The 12,953-nt window shown below is 60.8% G+C and overlaps 1 protein-coding gene across 4 annotated transcripts in view; it reads left to right on the top strand.

Annotated features, from left to right (window-relative positions):
- The window catches only part of MAST1 (microtubule associated serine/threonine kinase 1), a 44,232-nt gene that overhangs the window by 15,721 nt on the left and 15,558 nt on the right, over nt 1-12,953 (top strand). For 2 of the 4 annotated variants that reach the window (XM_054012424.1, XM_054012423.1), the window contains 10 exons: nt 2,260-2,348; nt 4,240-4,315; nt 5,466-5,544; nt 5,845-6,005; nt 6,482-6,557; nt 7,428-7,637; nt 8,101-8,202; nt 9,907-10,039; nt 10,938-11,005; nt 12,300-12,385. In XM_054012424.1, the coding sequence (XP_053868399.1) occupies nt 2,260-2,348; nt 4,240-4,315; nt 5,466-5,544; nt 5,845-6,005; nt 6,482-6,557; nt 7,428-7,637; nt 8,101-8,202; nt 9,907-10,039; nt 10,938-11,005; nt 12,300-12,385 (1,080 nt within the window). Of the gene's footprint in view, nt 1-2,259; nt 2,349-4,239; nt 4,316-4,873; nt 4,955-5,465; nt 5,545-5,844; nt 6,006-6,481; nt 6,558-7,427; nt 7,665-8,100; nt 8,203-9,906; nt 10,040-10,937; nt 11,006-12,299; nt 12,386-12,953 lie in introns of those variants that run through there. The other 2 variants (XM_054012422.1, XM_054012425.1) reach the window with 2 other exon arrangements.

Here is a 12,953-nt window from a genome sequence, read left to right as displayed (position 1 = left end):
CTGCTGGTGCCCCTCACTTCTGACCCACAGCCCCTGCTATCCCAGCCCAGCTCCCCAGCTCTACCGATGCCCCTCATTCCTGGCACTCCCCTTCTCCATCTTTGTTTATTGCACCTCAATCCTGATTTATCTCTGGGTTGGTTTGTTTTGTTGCTGGGGGGGGGGGAGGTCAGGACTCCTGGGTTCCATTCCCAGCTCCGTCACTGACTCCCTGTGTGACCTTGGGTGAGTTACCTCATTCACCACTTCGGCCATGAACCAGCTCTGGGGTGGAGCCCGGCAGCTGGGTAGGAGCCCAGAGCAAGGCAGGACCAGCAGGAGAATGTGAGAGATGGGGCTGGGGGAGGGGAGAATGTCAGGGCCGGATAATTTAAGCAGGATCCTGGGGTCAGCTTGTGCGAGACGTTCTGGAGTCTGTTCCTGACCGGGCATGAAAACACAGCACAATAGTGGGGACTCCCAGCCCCCCCATCCACCCACTGGGCCCCACTCCCCTCACAGAGCTGGAGATAGAACCCAGGAGTCCTGGCTCTCAGCCCCGCCCCCCCCAACCACTGGGCCCCACTCCCCTCACAGAGCTGGAGATAGAACCCAGGAGTCCTGGCTCTCAGCCCCTTCCCCAAACACTAGGCCCCACTCCCCTCAGAGAGCTTGGCAGGGATGTTGTCACACCCTTCCTGCAGTTGAAGTGAAGGTTATAGGCATATGGGGAGCCTGGCCCCGGGAGGAGAGTGATGTGTAGTGGTTAGAGCAGGGAGGGCCTGGTAGCCCTGCAGCTCCTGTCCTGGGGCTGGGCACTGGTGCCGGAGTGGGGGGAATTCGGGAGGAGGGCAGCACAGATGTTGTCACTGGCGTCTGTCCCCATCAAACGGCTGGGAGGGGTCCTACTGCTTAGGGCTGGGAGCCAGGACTCCTGGGTTCTATCCCCGGTGGTGGGAGGGGAGTGGGGGCTAGTGGTTAGAATGGGGAGGGGCTGGGAGCCAGGACTCCTGGGTTCTTTCCCCAGTGGTGGGAGGGGAGTGGGGGCTAGTGGTTAGAGTGGGGAGGGGCTGGGAGCCAGGACTCCTGGGTTCTATCCCTGGGAGGGGAGAGGGGGCTAGTGGTTAGAGTGGGGAGGGGCTGGGAACCAGGACTCCTGGGTTCTTTCCCCGGTGCTGGGAGGGAAGTGGGGGCTAGTGGTTAGAGTGGGGAGGGGCTGGGAACCAGGACTCCTGGGTTCTTTCCCTGGTGCTGGGAGGGGAGTGGGGGCTAGTGGTTAGAGTGGGGAGGGGCTGGGAGCCAGGACTCCTGGGTTCTTTCTCCAGTGGTGGGAGGGGAGTGGGGGCTAGTGGTTAGAGCAGGGAGGGGCTGGGAGCCAGGACTCCTGGGTTCTTTCTCCAGTGGTGGGAGGGGAGTGGGGGCTAGTGGTTAGAGTGGGGAGGGGGCTGGGAACCAGGACTCCTGGGTTCTTTCTCCAGTGGTGGGAGGGGAGTGGGGGCTAGTGGTTAGAGCAGGGAGGGGCTGGGAGCCAGGACTCCTGGGTTCTTTCTCCAGTGGTGGGAGGGGAGTGGGGGCTAGTGGTTAGAGTGGGGAGGGGGCTGGGAGCCAGGACTCCTGGGTTCTATCCCTGGGAGGGGAGAGGGGGCTAGTGGTTAGAGTGGGGAGGGGCTGGGAACCAGGACTCCTGGGTTCTTTCCCCGGTGCTGGGAGGGAAGTGGGGGCTAGTGGTTAGAGTGGGGAGGGGCTGGGAGCCAGGACTCCTGGGTTCTTTCTCCAGTGGTGGGAGGGGAGTGGGGGCTAGTGGTTAGAGCAGGGAGGGGCTGGGAGCCAGGACTCCTGGGTTCTTTCTCCAGTGGTGGGAGGGGAGTGGGGGCTAGTGGTTAGAGCAGGGAGGGGCTGGGAGCCAGGACTCCTGGGTTCTTTCTCCAGTGGTGGGAGGGGAGTGGGGGCTAGTGGTTAGAGTGGGGAGGGGGCTGGGAACCAGGACTCCTGGGTTCTTTCCCCGGTGCTGAGAAGGGAGTGGGGGCTAGTGGTTAGAGTGGGGAGGGGCTGGGAGCCAGGACTCCTGGGTTCTTTCCCCGGTGCTGGGAGCGGAGTGGAGCAGAGCTCATGGTTTCTAGGCCTGGGCCAGAGGGGGTCGAGAAGACGCCGAAGGGGAGCTGTCTCTTGAAACTCCCTTGATCACATGCTGGCTTTGGGACTGGGGTCAGACCCCGTTTCCCCCGAGCCGGCCCACTGAGTCCTGTCTCCCCCTTCTCTTGTTCTTTCCCTTCTCTGCAGCTGCCGAACCAGTAACAGGAAAAGCCTGATCCTGACCAGCACGTCCCCGACGCTGCCGCGGCCCCACTCCCCCCTCCCGGGTCACATCGGTGAGTTCCCCCAGCCCGGGACTCCATCCACCCAGCGTCGTCCCAGCCATGCTGCTCCATAGCCAGCAGGGGGAGCGCTTGCCCCCACCACGGGCAGTTCCCTTCCCTCGCTGGCCCGGGGCTGCTCCCATCAGCCAACGGCTGCCCAGCTCTGCGTCTGGCTCCATCCCTGGGGCCTTGTGTCTGGCTGCCCGTCCGTCCGTTCGCCTGTCTATTCATTTACCACAGCGTCAATCTATCCATTCATCAGTCTAGCCAGTCGTCCGTTCCTGAGTCCTCCATCCATCCATCCATCCATCCATCCATCCATCTCTTTCAATCCATCCATCCATCCATCAATCTAGCCAGTCGTCCGTTCCTGAATCCTCCATCCATCCATCCATCCATCCATCCATCTATCTCTGTCAATCCATCCATCCATCCATCCATCCATCCATCCATCCATCCATCTCTTTCAATCCATCCATCCATTCATCAATCTAGCCAGTCGTCCGTTCCTGAGTCCTCCATCCATCCATCCATCCATCCATCTCTTTCAATCCATCCATCCATCTTTTTCAATCCATCCATCCAACCATCCATTCATCAGTCTAGCCAGTCGTCCGTTCCTGAGTCCTCCATCCATCCATCCATCCATCCATCCATCACTCTAGCTAGTCATTCGTTCCTGAGTCCTCCATCCATCTCTTTCAATCCATCCATCCATCCATCCATCCATCCATCCAACCATCTTTCAATCCATCCATCCATCCATCTCTTTCAATCCATCCATCCATTCATCAGTCTAGCCAGTCGTCCGTTCCTGAGTCCTCCATCCATCCATCCATCCATCCATCTCTTTCAATCCATCCATCCATCCATCCATCCATCTCTTTCAATCCATCCATCCATTCATCAGTCTAGCCAGTCATTCGTTCCTGAGTCCTCCATCCATCCATCCATCCATCCATCCATCCATCCATCTCTTTCAATCCATCCATCCAACCATCCATCTCTTTCAATCCATCCATCCATCCATCCATCCATCCATCCATCACTCTAGCCAGTCATTCGTTCCTGAGTCCTCCATCCATCCATCCATCCATCCTTCCATCCATCTCTTTCAATCCATCCATCCAACCATCCATCTCTTTCAATCCATCCATCCATCCATCCACTGTCCACCTCACTATAGTCCATCCATCCATTCTTCTATCTTTCAGATCATCCATCCATTCATCCATCTCCAATCCATCTCCCCATCTAGCCTTCTGCCCATCTATCTATCAGTCTATCCATTTGTCCATTCTTCTGTCAGTCCATCCATCCATCCATCCATCCATCCATCCATCCATCCATTTATCTATCTGCTAATACAGCTGTCTGTCCATGGACGGATTCTGCATCCATCCATCTCTTTCTCATGCCCCCATCACCACTTTCTCCAACCGCCAGCAACTTTGCCTGACATTAGGGGAGGGATAGCTCAGTGGCTTGCGTGCTAAACCCAGGGTTGTGAGTTCAGTCCTTGAGGGGGCCTTTTAGGGATCTGGTGCAAAAATCTGTCTGGGGATTGGTCCTGCTTTGAGCAGGGGGCTGGACTAGATGACCTCCTGAGGTCCCTTCCAGCCCTAATCTTCTATGATTTTATGACCTGCTGTAATGAATTTAGGCTTACAAAAGTTACAACATGTCTATTAAAGCTTACAAAAGTATTACTGCCTTCCACCCCATTGGCTGCTCTTGGGAGGAAGTGGGAACAGCAGCCAATAACAATGTAGTCCACCCCCTGTGGCTCTGCCCTCTATGGGGGAAGCATTTGGTGTTGGTGGCAGCGCTGGGATGCTATCCATCGGGGGATCCTAACATGCTCTATGTCTGTCTGTCGTCCCCTGCTCCCTCTCCCTCGCAGGCAGCAGCCCCCTGGACAGCCCGAGGAACTTCTCCCCCAATGCACCCGCCCACTTCTCCTTCACCACCTCGCGCAGGTAAGGGCTGCGCCGCCCCCTTGGTGCCAGTCTTCGGGGAGTGGAACGAGTTTACCGGGCCTCAGCCCAGTTCCCAGGTGTCTTCACCATAAACAACCTTCTCCCTCCACAGCTAATCGACACCCTCCCACCCGCCAGCAGCCTCAGCACAAAACACCAAAGCCTGAACTGGCTCTAGAGCTGGGGAGAGAACCCAGGAGTCCTGACTCCCAGCCCCTCCCCCCCGCTGTACTCATTACACCCTACTCCCCTCCTATATCTGGTAATAGAACCCAGGAGTCCTGGCTCCCAGCCCCCCCACTCTAACCACTAGACCCCACGCCCCTCCCAGAGCTGGGGAGAGAACCCAGGAGTCCTGGCTCCCATCCGATCCCCTGGCCCACGCAAGAGGCTGCAGCTGCCGCTCCCTGCTCTGATTACAGCCCCTGCCAAGAGCCCGGGGAGAAATGGCGCCGTCTCCTCCTGGTCCTGGCGTCCCTCGGCTGAACCGACTGGTGGAAAGTGCCGCTCCCTTCTCCATTCCGGCCCATGGGGCGCGAGGTCTCTGTCCCTCCGCATGGTGCCTTCCCCATGCACCCTGGCGCAGGGACGGAGCGAGGGACTGGTGGAGCCGGCTTGGGCCAAAGCCAGGAAGGGAGTGTGAGCAGGACAGGGCCAGGGAGCCAGGACTCCTGGGTTCTCTCCCCAGCTCTGGGAGGGGAGCGGGGACTGGTGGGTTGGAGTGAGGGGGCTGGGAGCCAGGACTCCTGGGTTCGCTCCCCAGCTCGGGGAAGGGAGTGGGGCTGGTGGGTTAGAGCAGGGGGTCTGGGAGCCAGGACTCCTGGGTCCTATACCTGGCTCTGGGAGGGGAGTTAATTAACACCGCCATCGTTCCCAGTGGCCCCGTGTGTGACCCCCGAGCCCTTAGGGAACCCCCGGGTCTCAGAGTGTGGGTCCCCATGTAGCTGTTCGGGTGGGGCATTGCCTGGCATCTCTGCTCAGCCCCGTTCTCCCCCATCCCACAAGCCAGGCAGCAGCTCCAAGCCCATGGCATGGGGGCAGCTGGGCTGGACGGGGCCGAGGCCCTCACTGCTCTCTGGAGATTGGATCCCCACTAGACCGGATCCCCCTGGCCTGAATCCCCTCACCCTCCGCTGTTTGGTCCCCTCAGGGCAGACGGGCGCCGCTGGTCTCTGGCTTCCCTTCCCTCATCCGGATATGGAACCAACACGCCCAGCTCCACCGTGTCGGTGAGTGTCGACCCCCCAGACGGGCGGGTAGGGCCGGCCGGCGCGTCCACACAATGCTGGCCCAGTGCGGCGCTGCAGGGAGCGGGGCGGGGAGTCAGCAGGGGGCGCTCTCCTCACTCTGTCAGGGCTGGTTTCGGTGCAGCACTAGGGGGCGCTGTGCTGCAGTTCTAATAGGGCGTGGGAGTCTCTTTCACTTCCTCTCCGAAGCGGCGATTAATTACCTGACACGCCCCACCCCAGAGGTGGCTGCACCTCAGTGCCGGGTCCCTGCCTAACCCTCCTCTTTCTCTCCCTCCCTAGTCGTCCTGCTCATCCCAGGAGCGGCTGCACCAGCTGCCCTACCAGCCCACCATGGACGAGCTGCATTTCCTCTCCAAGCACTTCGGCAGCACCGAGAGCATCACGGACGACGATGGGGGGCGCCGCTCCCCCGCCGTGCGCCCCCGGTCCCGGAGCCTCAGGTACTGCAGGAGCAGAGGGGACGCCCCCATCCCCTCCGGACTCCCCCTCCCCCAGCGTCTGTTCCCTTCCCCTGGGGCTGGGGTCACAATGGAAATCTGTCCACTGCAGGGGCAAGGGGCTCAGCAGGGGGCGCCCTCCCCCAGCAGTCGATGCTGGCCCCAGTGAGGTGCTAGCGGGTGCTGTGCTGCGGGAAGTGGGGGCTCAGGAGGGGGCGCTCTCCTCTCAAAGCCAGTGCTGACCCCAGTTCCCCAGCAGGGTGATCAGGAGAGGGATCAGGGGCTTAGCAGGGGGCGCTCTTCCTTGTGCAAAGCCTTTCTGGTGTAACAGCTCCCAGGTCTCCACCCCAGAGGTGGCTGCATCTCAGCGCCGGTTGGGTGGTTTCTGGGAGGCGGGAGGCACTGGGGGGAAACACGGCGTGGGGGGGGCACGGAGATGGAACACCAAGTGACTCCTCCCCCCCCTCCCTGTCCTGCAGCCCGGGCCGCTCCCCCTCCTCCTACGACAACGAGATAGTGATGATGAACCATGTGTACAAGGAACGGTTCCCCAAGGTATGCGGGGGGGGGGGAGGGAACAGGCCCTGAGGGCATCACAGGGGACAAGGGCCCAGGGAGCAGGGGTGGGGGCCCGGGGGCCTGGCAGAGTCCAACGAGCGGGGGCCCAGGGGTGCAGCAGGGTGTGGGACCAGGGGTGCAGCAGGGTGGGGGCCTGGGGGCCTGGCAGAGTCCAGCGAGCAGGGGCCCAGGGGTGCAGCAGGGTGGGGGCCTGGGGGCCTGGCAGAGTCCAGCGAGCGGGGGCCCAGGGGTACAGCAGGGTGGGGGCCCGGGCAGCAGGGCAGCCCTGTGTCCTGGTGTGGGATTCGCCAGCGGGGAGGCCTGCGAGGTCCCTGCAGTGCCTGTGGGCAAAGCTCCCAGCTGTGAGTCTCTGGGCAAGGGGAGTCAGGCAGGATGGGCTGAGCAGGACCCCAGGACACCCCCCCTCCCGGGTGGGGGTGTCCAGCCGAACCCTGGGGGGGGGGTTTCCTTTGGGAAGGGAGCCCTCTGGTGGCGAAACACTGTACAACCGCTGCCTGTTCTCTCCGGGGTTTCCATGGGGGATCCCGGGGGGGTCGGAGGGGGGACCCCGCCCCCCATTCCCCTCAGGGTCTCGTTCACCCCTGGGACCAAGAGACAGAGGTCTGGGGGGTCTAGCCAAGGTTGGGTTGCGACAGGCCAGGTGACGCCTTCGTTCCATCTTGTCTTGGGGAAGGGGGGAGTGGGGAATAGTGGTTAGAGCAGGGGACTGGGAGCTAGGACTCCTGGGTTCTGCCCTGGCTCAGGGAGGGCAGTGGGGTTCCTGCTCAGAGCAGTCTGGTCTCTGGGGTAAACTCCCCCCCCCCGGTGCCGGCTCAGTAGAGTCTCCCCATCCCTGCCCCCGGCCAGGCCACGGCGCAGATGGAGGAGAAGCTGCAGGATTTCATCACGGCCTTCGAGCCGGAGAGCGTGCTGCCCCTGGCCGACGGGGCACTCAGCTTCATCCACCACCAGGTGATCGAGCTGGCCCGGGACTGCCTGGCCAAGGCCCGCGAGGGGCTGATCACCAGCATCTACTTCTACGAGCTGCAGGAGAACATGGAGAAGCTGCTGCAGGACGTGAGTGGGGGGAGAGGCTGCCAGCAGGTGTGGACGGGAGCGGGCTGGGGGGTGATGGGGCAGTGGGGCTGTGACGGGAGCGGGCTGGGGGGTGATGGGGCAGTGGGGCTGTGACAGGAGCGGGGTGGGGGGTGATGGGGCAGTGGGGCTGTGCCGGGAGCGGGCTGGGGGGTGATGGGGCAGTGGGGCTGTGACGGGAATGGGCTGGGGTGTGATGGGGCAGTGGGGCTGTGCCGGGAGCGGGCTGGGGGGTGATGGGGCAGTGGGGCTGTGACGGGAGCAGGGTGGGGCAACAGGGGTAGGACGGGGGGTCAGAGGGATGCGATGGGAGCAGGAGGGTGCTGGGAAGTGGGGTGATGGGGGACACGATGAGGGCCCTGGGGATGATGCGAGTGGAGTGGGGCAGGAGGGCAGGCCCAGGACATAGGGCCGGCATGGGCTGCCTCTCATCTCCCCCCCCCAGGCGTACGAGCGCTCGGAGAGCCTGGAAGTCGCCTTCGTGACCCAGCTGGTGAAGAAGCTGCTGATCATCATCTCCCGCCCGGCGCGGCTCCTGGAGTGCCTGGTGAGGGCGGGCAGGAGCCCCCCACTCTGCTGCGCCCCACGCTAGGGGCTGGGGCTCTCCTCTGGGACACCCAGATCCCAGCCCTGCTGCCCGTCAGAGTGCCGTGCTGCGAGCATCCTTGCTCTAACCCTAACCCTATGCCAAGCCCCAGCTCTAACCACTAGCCCCTGCTCCCCTCCCAGAGCCGGGGAGAGAACCCAGGAGTCCTGGCTCCCAGCCCCACTACTCTGCCCCCTAACTCCCACTCCCCTCCCAGAGCCGGGGAGAGAACCCAGGAGTCCTGGCTTCCAGCCCCCTGCTCTAAACACCTAGACCCCCAGCTCGTCCCCCAGAGCCAGGGGGAGAACCCAGGAGTCCTGTGCCTGTCCCCATCCCCCCTGTGCCTGCCCCCCAGTTCCCCCACTCACACCCCCAGCCTGCCCCTACCTCTCTATGTTCCCCCCATAGCCATCCCCAAACCTGGCAGCTTGGATCACCCATGCCAGCCAATCGGATGGCACCCAGCCGGTCGCCCTGACAACAGCTGTGCTGGCCAGTGATTGGGCTGCTGCCTTGGCCCAATGGCGAGCAAGCTGGCAGCAGGGAGCGGTGTGGCATTGGCCAAGGCAGGTTGCTGGTGCGGCCTGTTGCTGTGGCAACAGCCATCGCTGCCCAGTTGCTAGAGGGCCGTCATGGCAACAGAGACAGGCAGAGACATCCTCCAGCTGGGATGTAGGTAGCCCCTCTGCCCTGCACCCCGAAAGCCTCAGCTGTCTAACTCGCCAAGCAGTGTGTGACCCCCGCTTCGCCCAGGGACGTGGGGCGGGGAGACCCAGGGGGAGGGTCCGGCAGCTTCTGAGACGGAGACAAAGGACACAGCTCTGTGTGTGTGCGTGTGTGAGAGAGAGAGAGAGAGAGAGTCCCCTGACAAACACCCAAAATACATCCACAAACAAAGACACCTGAGACACAAACCCCCCCCCAACATCCGACACACACAAGAAGAGCTCTGTGTAGCTCGAAAGCTTGTCTCTCTCACCAGGAGAAGTTGGTCCAATAAAGGATATTTCCTCACCCACCTTGGCATGCTACACATCCCAACACACATACACACCTGAAACACAAATACACCCCCACACACTTGACACCCACTCCCACCCACCTGAAACAGACACACACGCCAACACACGTCCAAATCCCTGAAACACAAATACACCCTCCCCCACACACCTAAAACAGACACGCACAAATACCTGAAATGGACATAGAGACACATCAACACCCCCCCCCCCCAAACACAGATGTGCACAAATGCCTGCAAGGCCTGACCTGACACACACACACCCCACACACCCCTGAAACACACAAAGGCACAAACACCTGATACACACACGCACAGAAATGCCTGATGCACACTCACTTACACACACGCCCCGATACGCCCATACAGACTGATGCAAACAAGGGCACCACACCTGCTGTGCCCCTGCTGGCAGTCCCTGGTATGCCAGTGCCCCGCTTCCATCCTGCTCGCTGACCTGGTAACCGCCCGCCCTGCGTGCAGATCTATAGTTGGGGCACCCCCCCCCCAGTGCCTGCTCTCGGACACAAGGGCAGCCCTGGGGTGTCTCCCGAGCCCGCAGGGTCTCTATATGGGGGTGTGCCCTCCCCCCCCCCCGCCTGCCCGTTAGTGATGGGGCTGGTGGCCGTGCCGGCGTCTTGCAGGAGTTTAACCCCGAGGAGTTTTACCACCTGCTGGAGGCGGCTGAGGATCACGCCAAGGAGGGACACCTGATGAAGACGGACATTCCCCGCTACATCATCAGCCAACTGGGCCTCACCCGCGACCCCTTCACAGGTAACCCCGGCAGGGGAGAGGGGCACGGGGACCGGTGCCCTCTGTGGCCAGGCCTGTGCTGGTGAGCATGGGTGGCTGTGACTGCATGCGTGTTGGCATTGCACAAGTGTGTGTGATGGCATGTGGGTGTTTGCGTGCGTCTTAGCATGCACGTGTGTGTGACTGCAGGTGAGTGTGTGACTGTGTGTATTAGCATTCCTGTGTGTGTTATTGCATGTGTGTGTGTGTTGTTGCACATTGGGGTGTGACTGCACATGTGTAAGATTGCACGTGGCTGCTTGACTGCATGTGTGTTAGCAGGCACATGTGTGTGTAATTGCACATTGGTGTGTGATTGTGTATTATCATTTTTGTATTAGCATACACGTGTGTGTGTGTGATTGCATGTGGCTGTGTGACTGCATGTGTATTAGCAGGCACGTGTGTGTTGCACATTGGTGTGTGACTGTGCATGTTAGCATACACGTGTGTGTGTGATTGCATGTGCGTGTGTGACTGTGCATTAGCAGGCATGCGTCTGTGCTTGCATTTCTATGACTACATGTGTGTTAGCATTCACATGGGTGTCCGAAGACATACATGTATTTGCAACTCTGTGCATATGTCTATATGCATATATGTGACTGCATATGTGTATGTATGACTGCATGTGTGTTTGCAGCCACATGTGTGTGCCTGTACGACTGCATGCGTGTATCTGTGTGTGGGCCTACACGTGACTACATTCATGTTAGCATGCACATGTGTGTACGCGCCTGCCTTGTCTGGGACTGCCTTGTCTATCCCTGTGCATGTGTCCGTGTGTGTGTGTGTGTGTGTGTGTGGCTGCCCGCATTGCCCTTCCTTCGTTACTTGGGGGCTCCCGTGACCCCTCTCCTCAGTCCGTGTTTCTCCCCAGACATGGTGCATCTGGAGGAACACGACAGCGGTGGATCCAACACGCCCGAGACAGACGAGTTCATGGAGGTAAGTCCCCGCCCCCAGGTTTGCAGACAGCACGCGGCCATCAGGGCTCCGAGCCATTGGGGGTGGGCAGCATGTGACGGCTGGGGCTGGTGCCCCACAGCTCTGGGTCTCTACTGATGGGGGACTCACCATCCCACTGCCCCCTTGTGGAGGGGATTGGAACAGCCCTTGTGTGTGTCAGAACCGCCCCCGTGCCCTGGCCTGAGGTGCTGTAATGGGCGCCATCCCGCTGGGTCCCACTGGGTGGCAGTATGGCACAGGGCATTTGCCCACCCAGAGATACGAACGCACAACAGAGGCAACACAACCGCACTCCCACACAGCCACACAACGCCCAGACACCCGCACGCTCCCGTACAGGTTTACAGAGAAATACACACAGATTGGTGTGCAATATAATCACACACACCTAGATGGACACAACCCCAGAAACAGCACACACAACTCACCCAAGAGGCACCCACACACCTCCCTGTCACACCCCCTCCGAGAACCAACCCTCAAAACAACACAGTCCACCCCAGACACACACAGTCCAGCATGCAGCACACTCACACAAGGCTAGAGGGACACAACCCCAGAATCAACCCACACAACCTGTGAGACACACACACTCACCACCATCACACAGCTCCAGAGAAACGACCCCCAAAACAACACCCCTGCTGAGACACACAACTCCAGAAACACTCCCCACGGACACACATGCCACAGCCCCAGAAACAAACAACACGCAAACGCTGCCGACGGTCACACACCCCAGAAGGACACAGCCTGAGAAACAACATGAAGAGACACACACTTTCCGCAGACACACACAACCCCAGGAACAATACAACCCACCCCAGACACACACAAACACACTCACACTCCCTGCGGAGCCACCTCCCTCACAGACACACAACATCTGAAACACTACACTCCCCACAGAGCCATCAACTTGGAAATAACACACACACACACAGATACACAACCCCAGAAGCAACACACAGACACACTGGACACAGACACGCATACACAGACCCAGAAACAACACACCCCATAGACCCACTCCACCAGGGACTCCCAGCCCCACAGCTACACGCACAAATGCTGCCCCAGGCTGCCCCACCTGGCTTTAGCCCAGAATGGGAACACCAGGCACCCGGTGCTCTAGGAGGAAGTGGGGTCTAGTGGTTAGAGCAGGGGGCTGGGAGCTGGTGGGGCCCGAGGGCTGACATGGGGGCTGGATCTGGGGGGTCGGAGCTCCCTCTTTCCCACCCCTACCCTCAGTGATGCGTGTGATTTATTCCAGGGCCGGGGAGCTGCCCTGAAACACAAGAAACCGCCCGGAGAAGGGGACTTTGAAACCATCAAACTTATTAGCAATGGAGCCTATGGGTGAGAGAGTGTTGAGGGAGGGGTTGAACCCTGACCCGGGGCCGTGGTCTGCATCCCTTGGGGGTCAGGGGGAGGCAGGAGAGATTTGGCTCCTCCCCTCACAGCCCCACTGCTCTGTGGAAGGGATCAGCATCCCCAAACCCGCCCCCAGGCTCACAGAGAATTTGAGGGGGGAAGGGAGAACTCTGGACTCCTGGGTTCTGTCCCAGCTCTGAGGCAGCAGTGAGGTTGAGCAGTTAGAGTGGGGGAGGACTGGGTGTCAGTCCGGGTTCTCGCGCCAGCCCTGGGAGGGGAGCGGTTAGAGTTGGGGGGTTGGCTCCAGGACTCCTGGGTTCTCGCGCCAGCCCTGGGAGGGGAGTGGTTAGAGTTGGGGGGTGGGAGGTTGGCTCCGGGACTCCTGGGTTCTCGTGCCAGCCCTGGGAGGGGAGCGGTTAGAGTTGGGGGGTTGGCTCCAGGACTCCTGGGTTCTCGCGCCAGCCCTGGGAGGGGAGTGGTTAGAGTTGGGGGGTGGGAGGTTGGCTCCGGGACTCCTGGGTTCTCGTGCCAGCCCTGAGAGGGGAGCGGTTAG

The sequence above is a fragment of the Malaclemys terrapin genome, chromosome 23, assembly GCF_027887155.1.
Source record: "Malaclemys terrapin pileata isolate rMalTer1 chromosome 23, rMalTer1.hap1, whole genome shotgun sequence".
In the NCBI taxonomy this organism is placed as follows: Eukaryota; Metazoa; Chordata; order Testudines; family Emydidae; genus Malaclemys; species Malaclemys terrapin.
The sequence above is the reverse complement of the archived record's forward strand: the minus strand, read 5'-3'. Positions and strand labels throughout refer to the sequence as shown.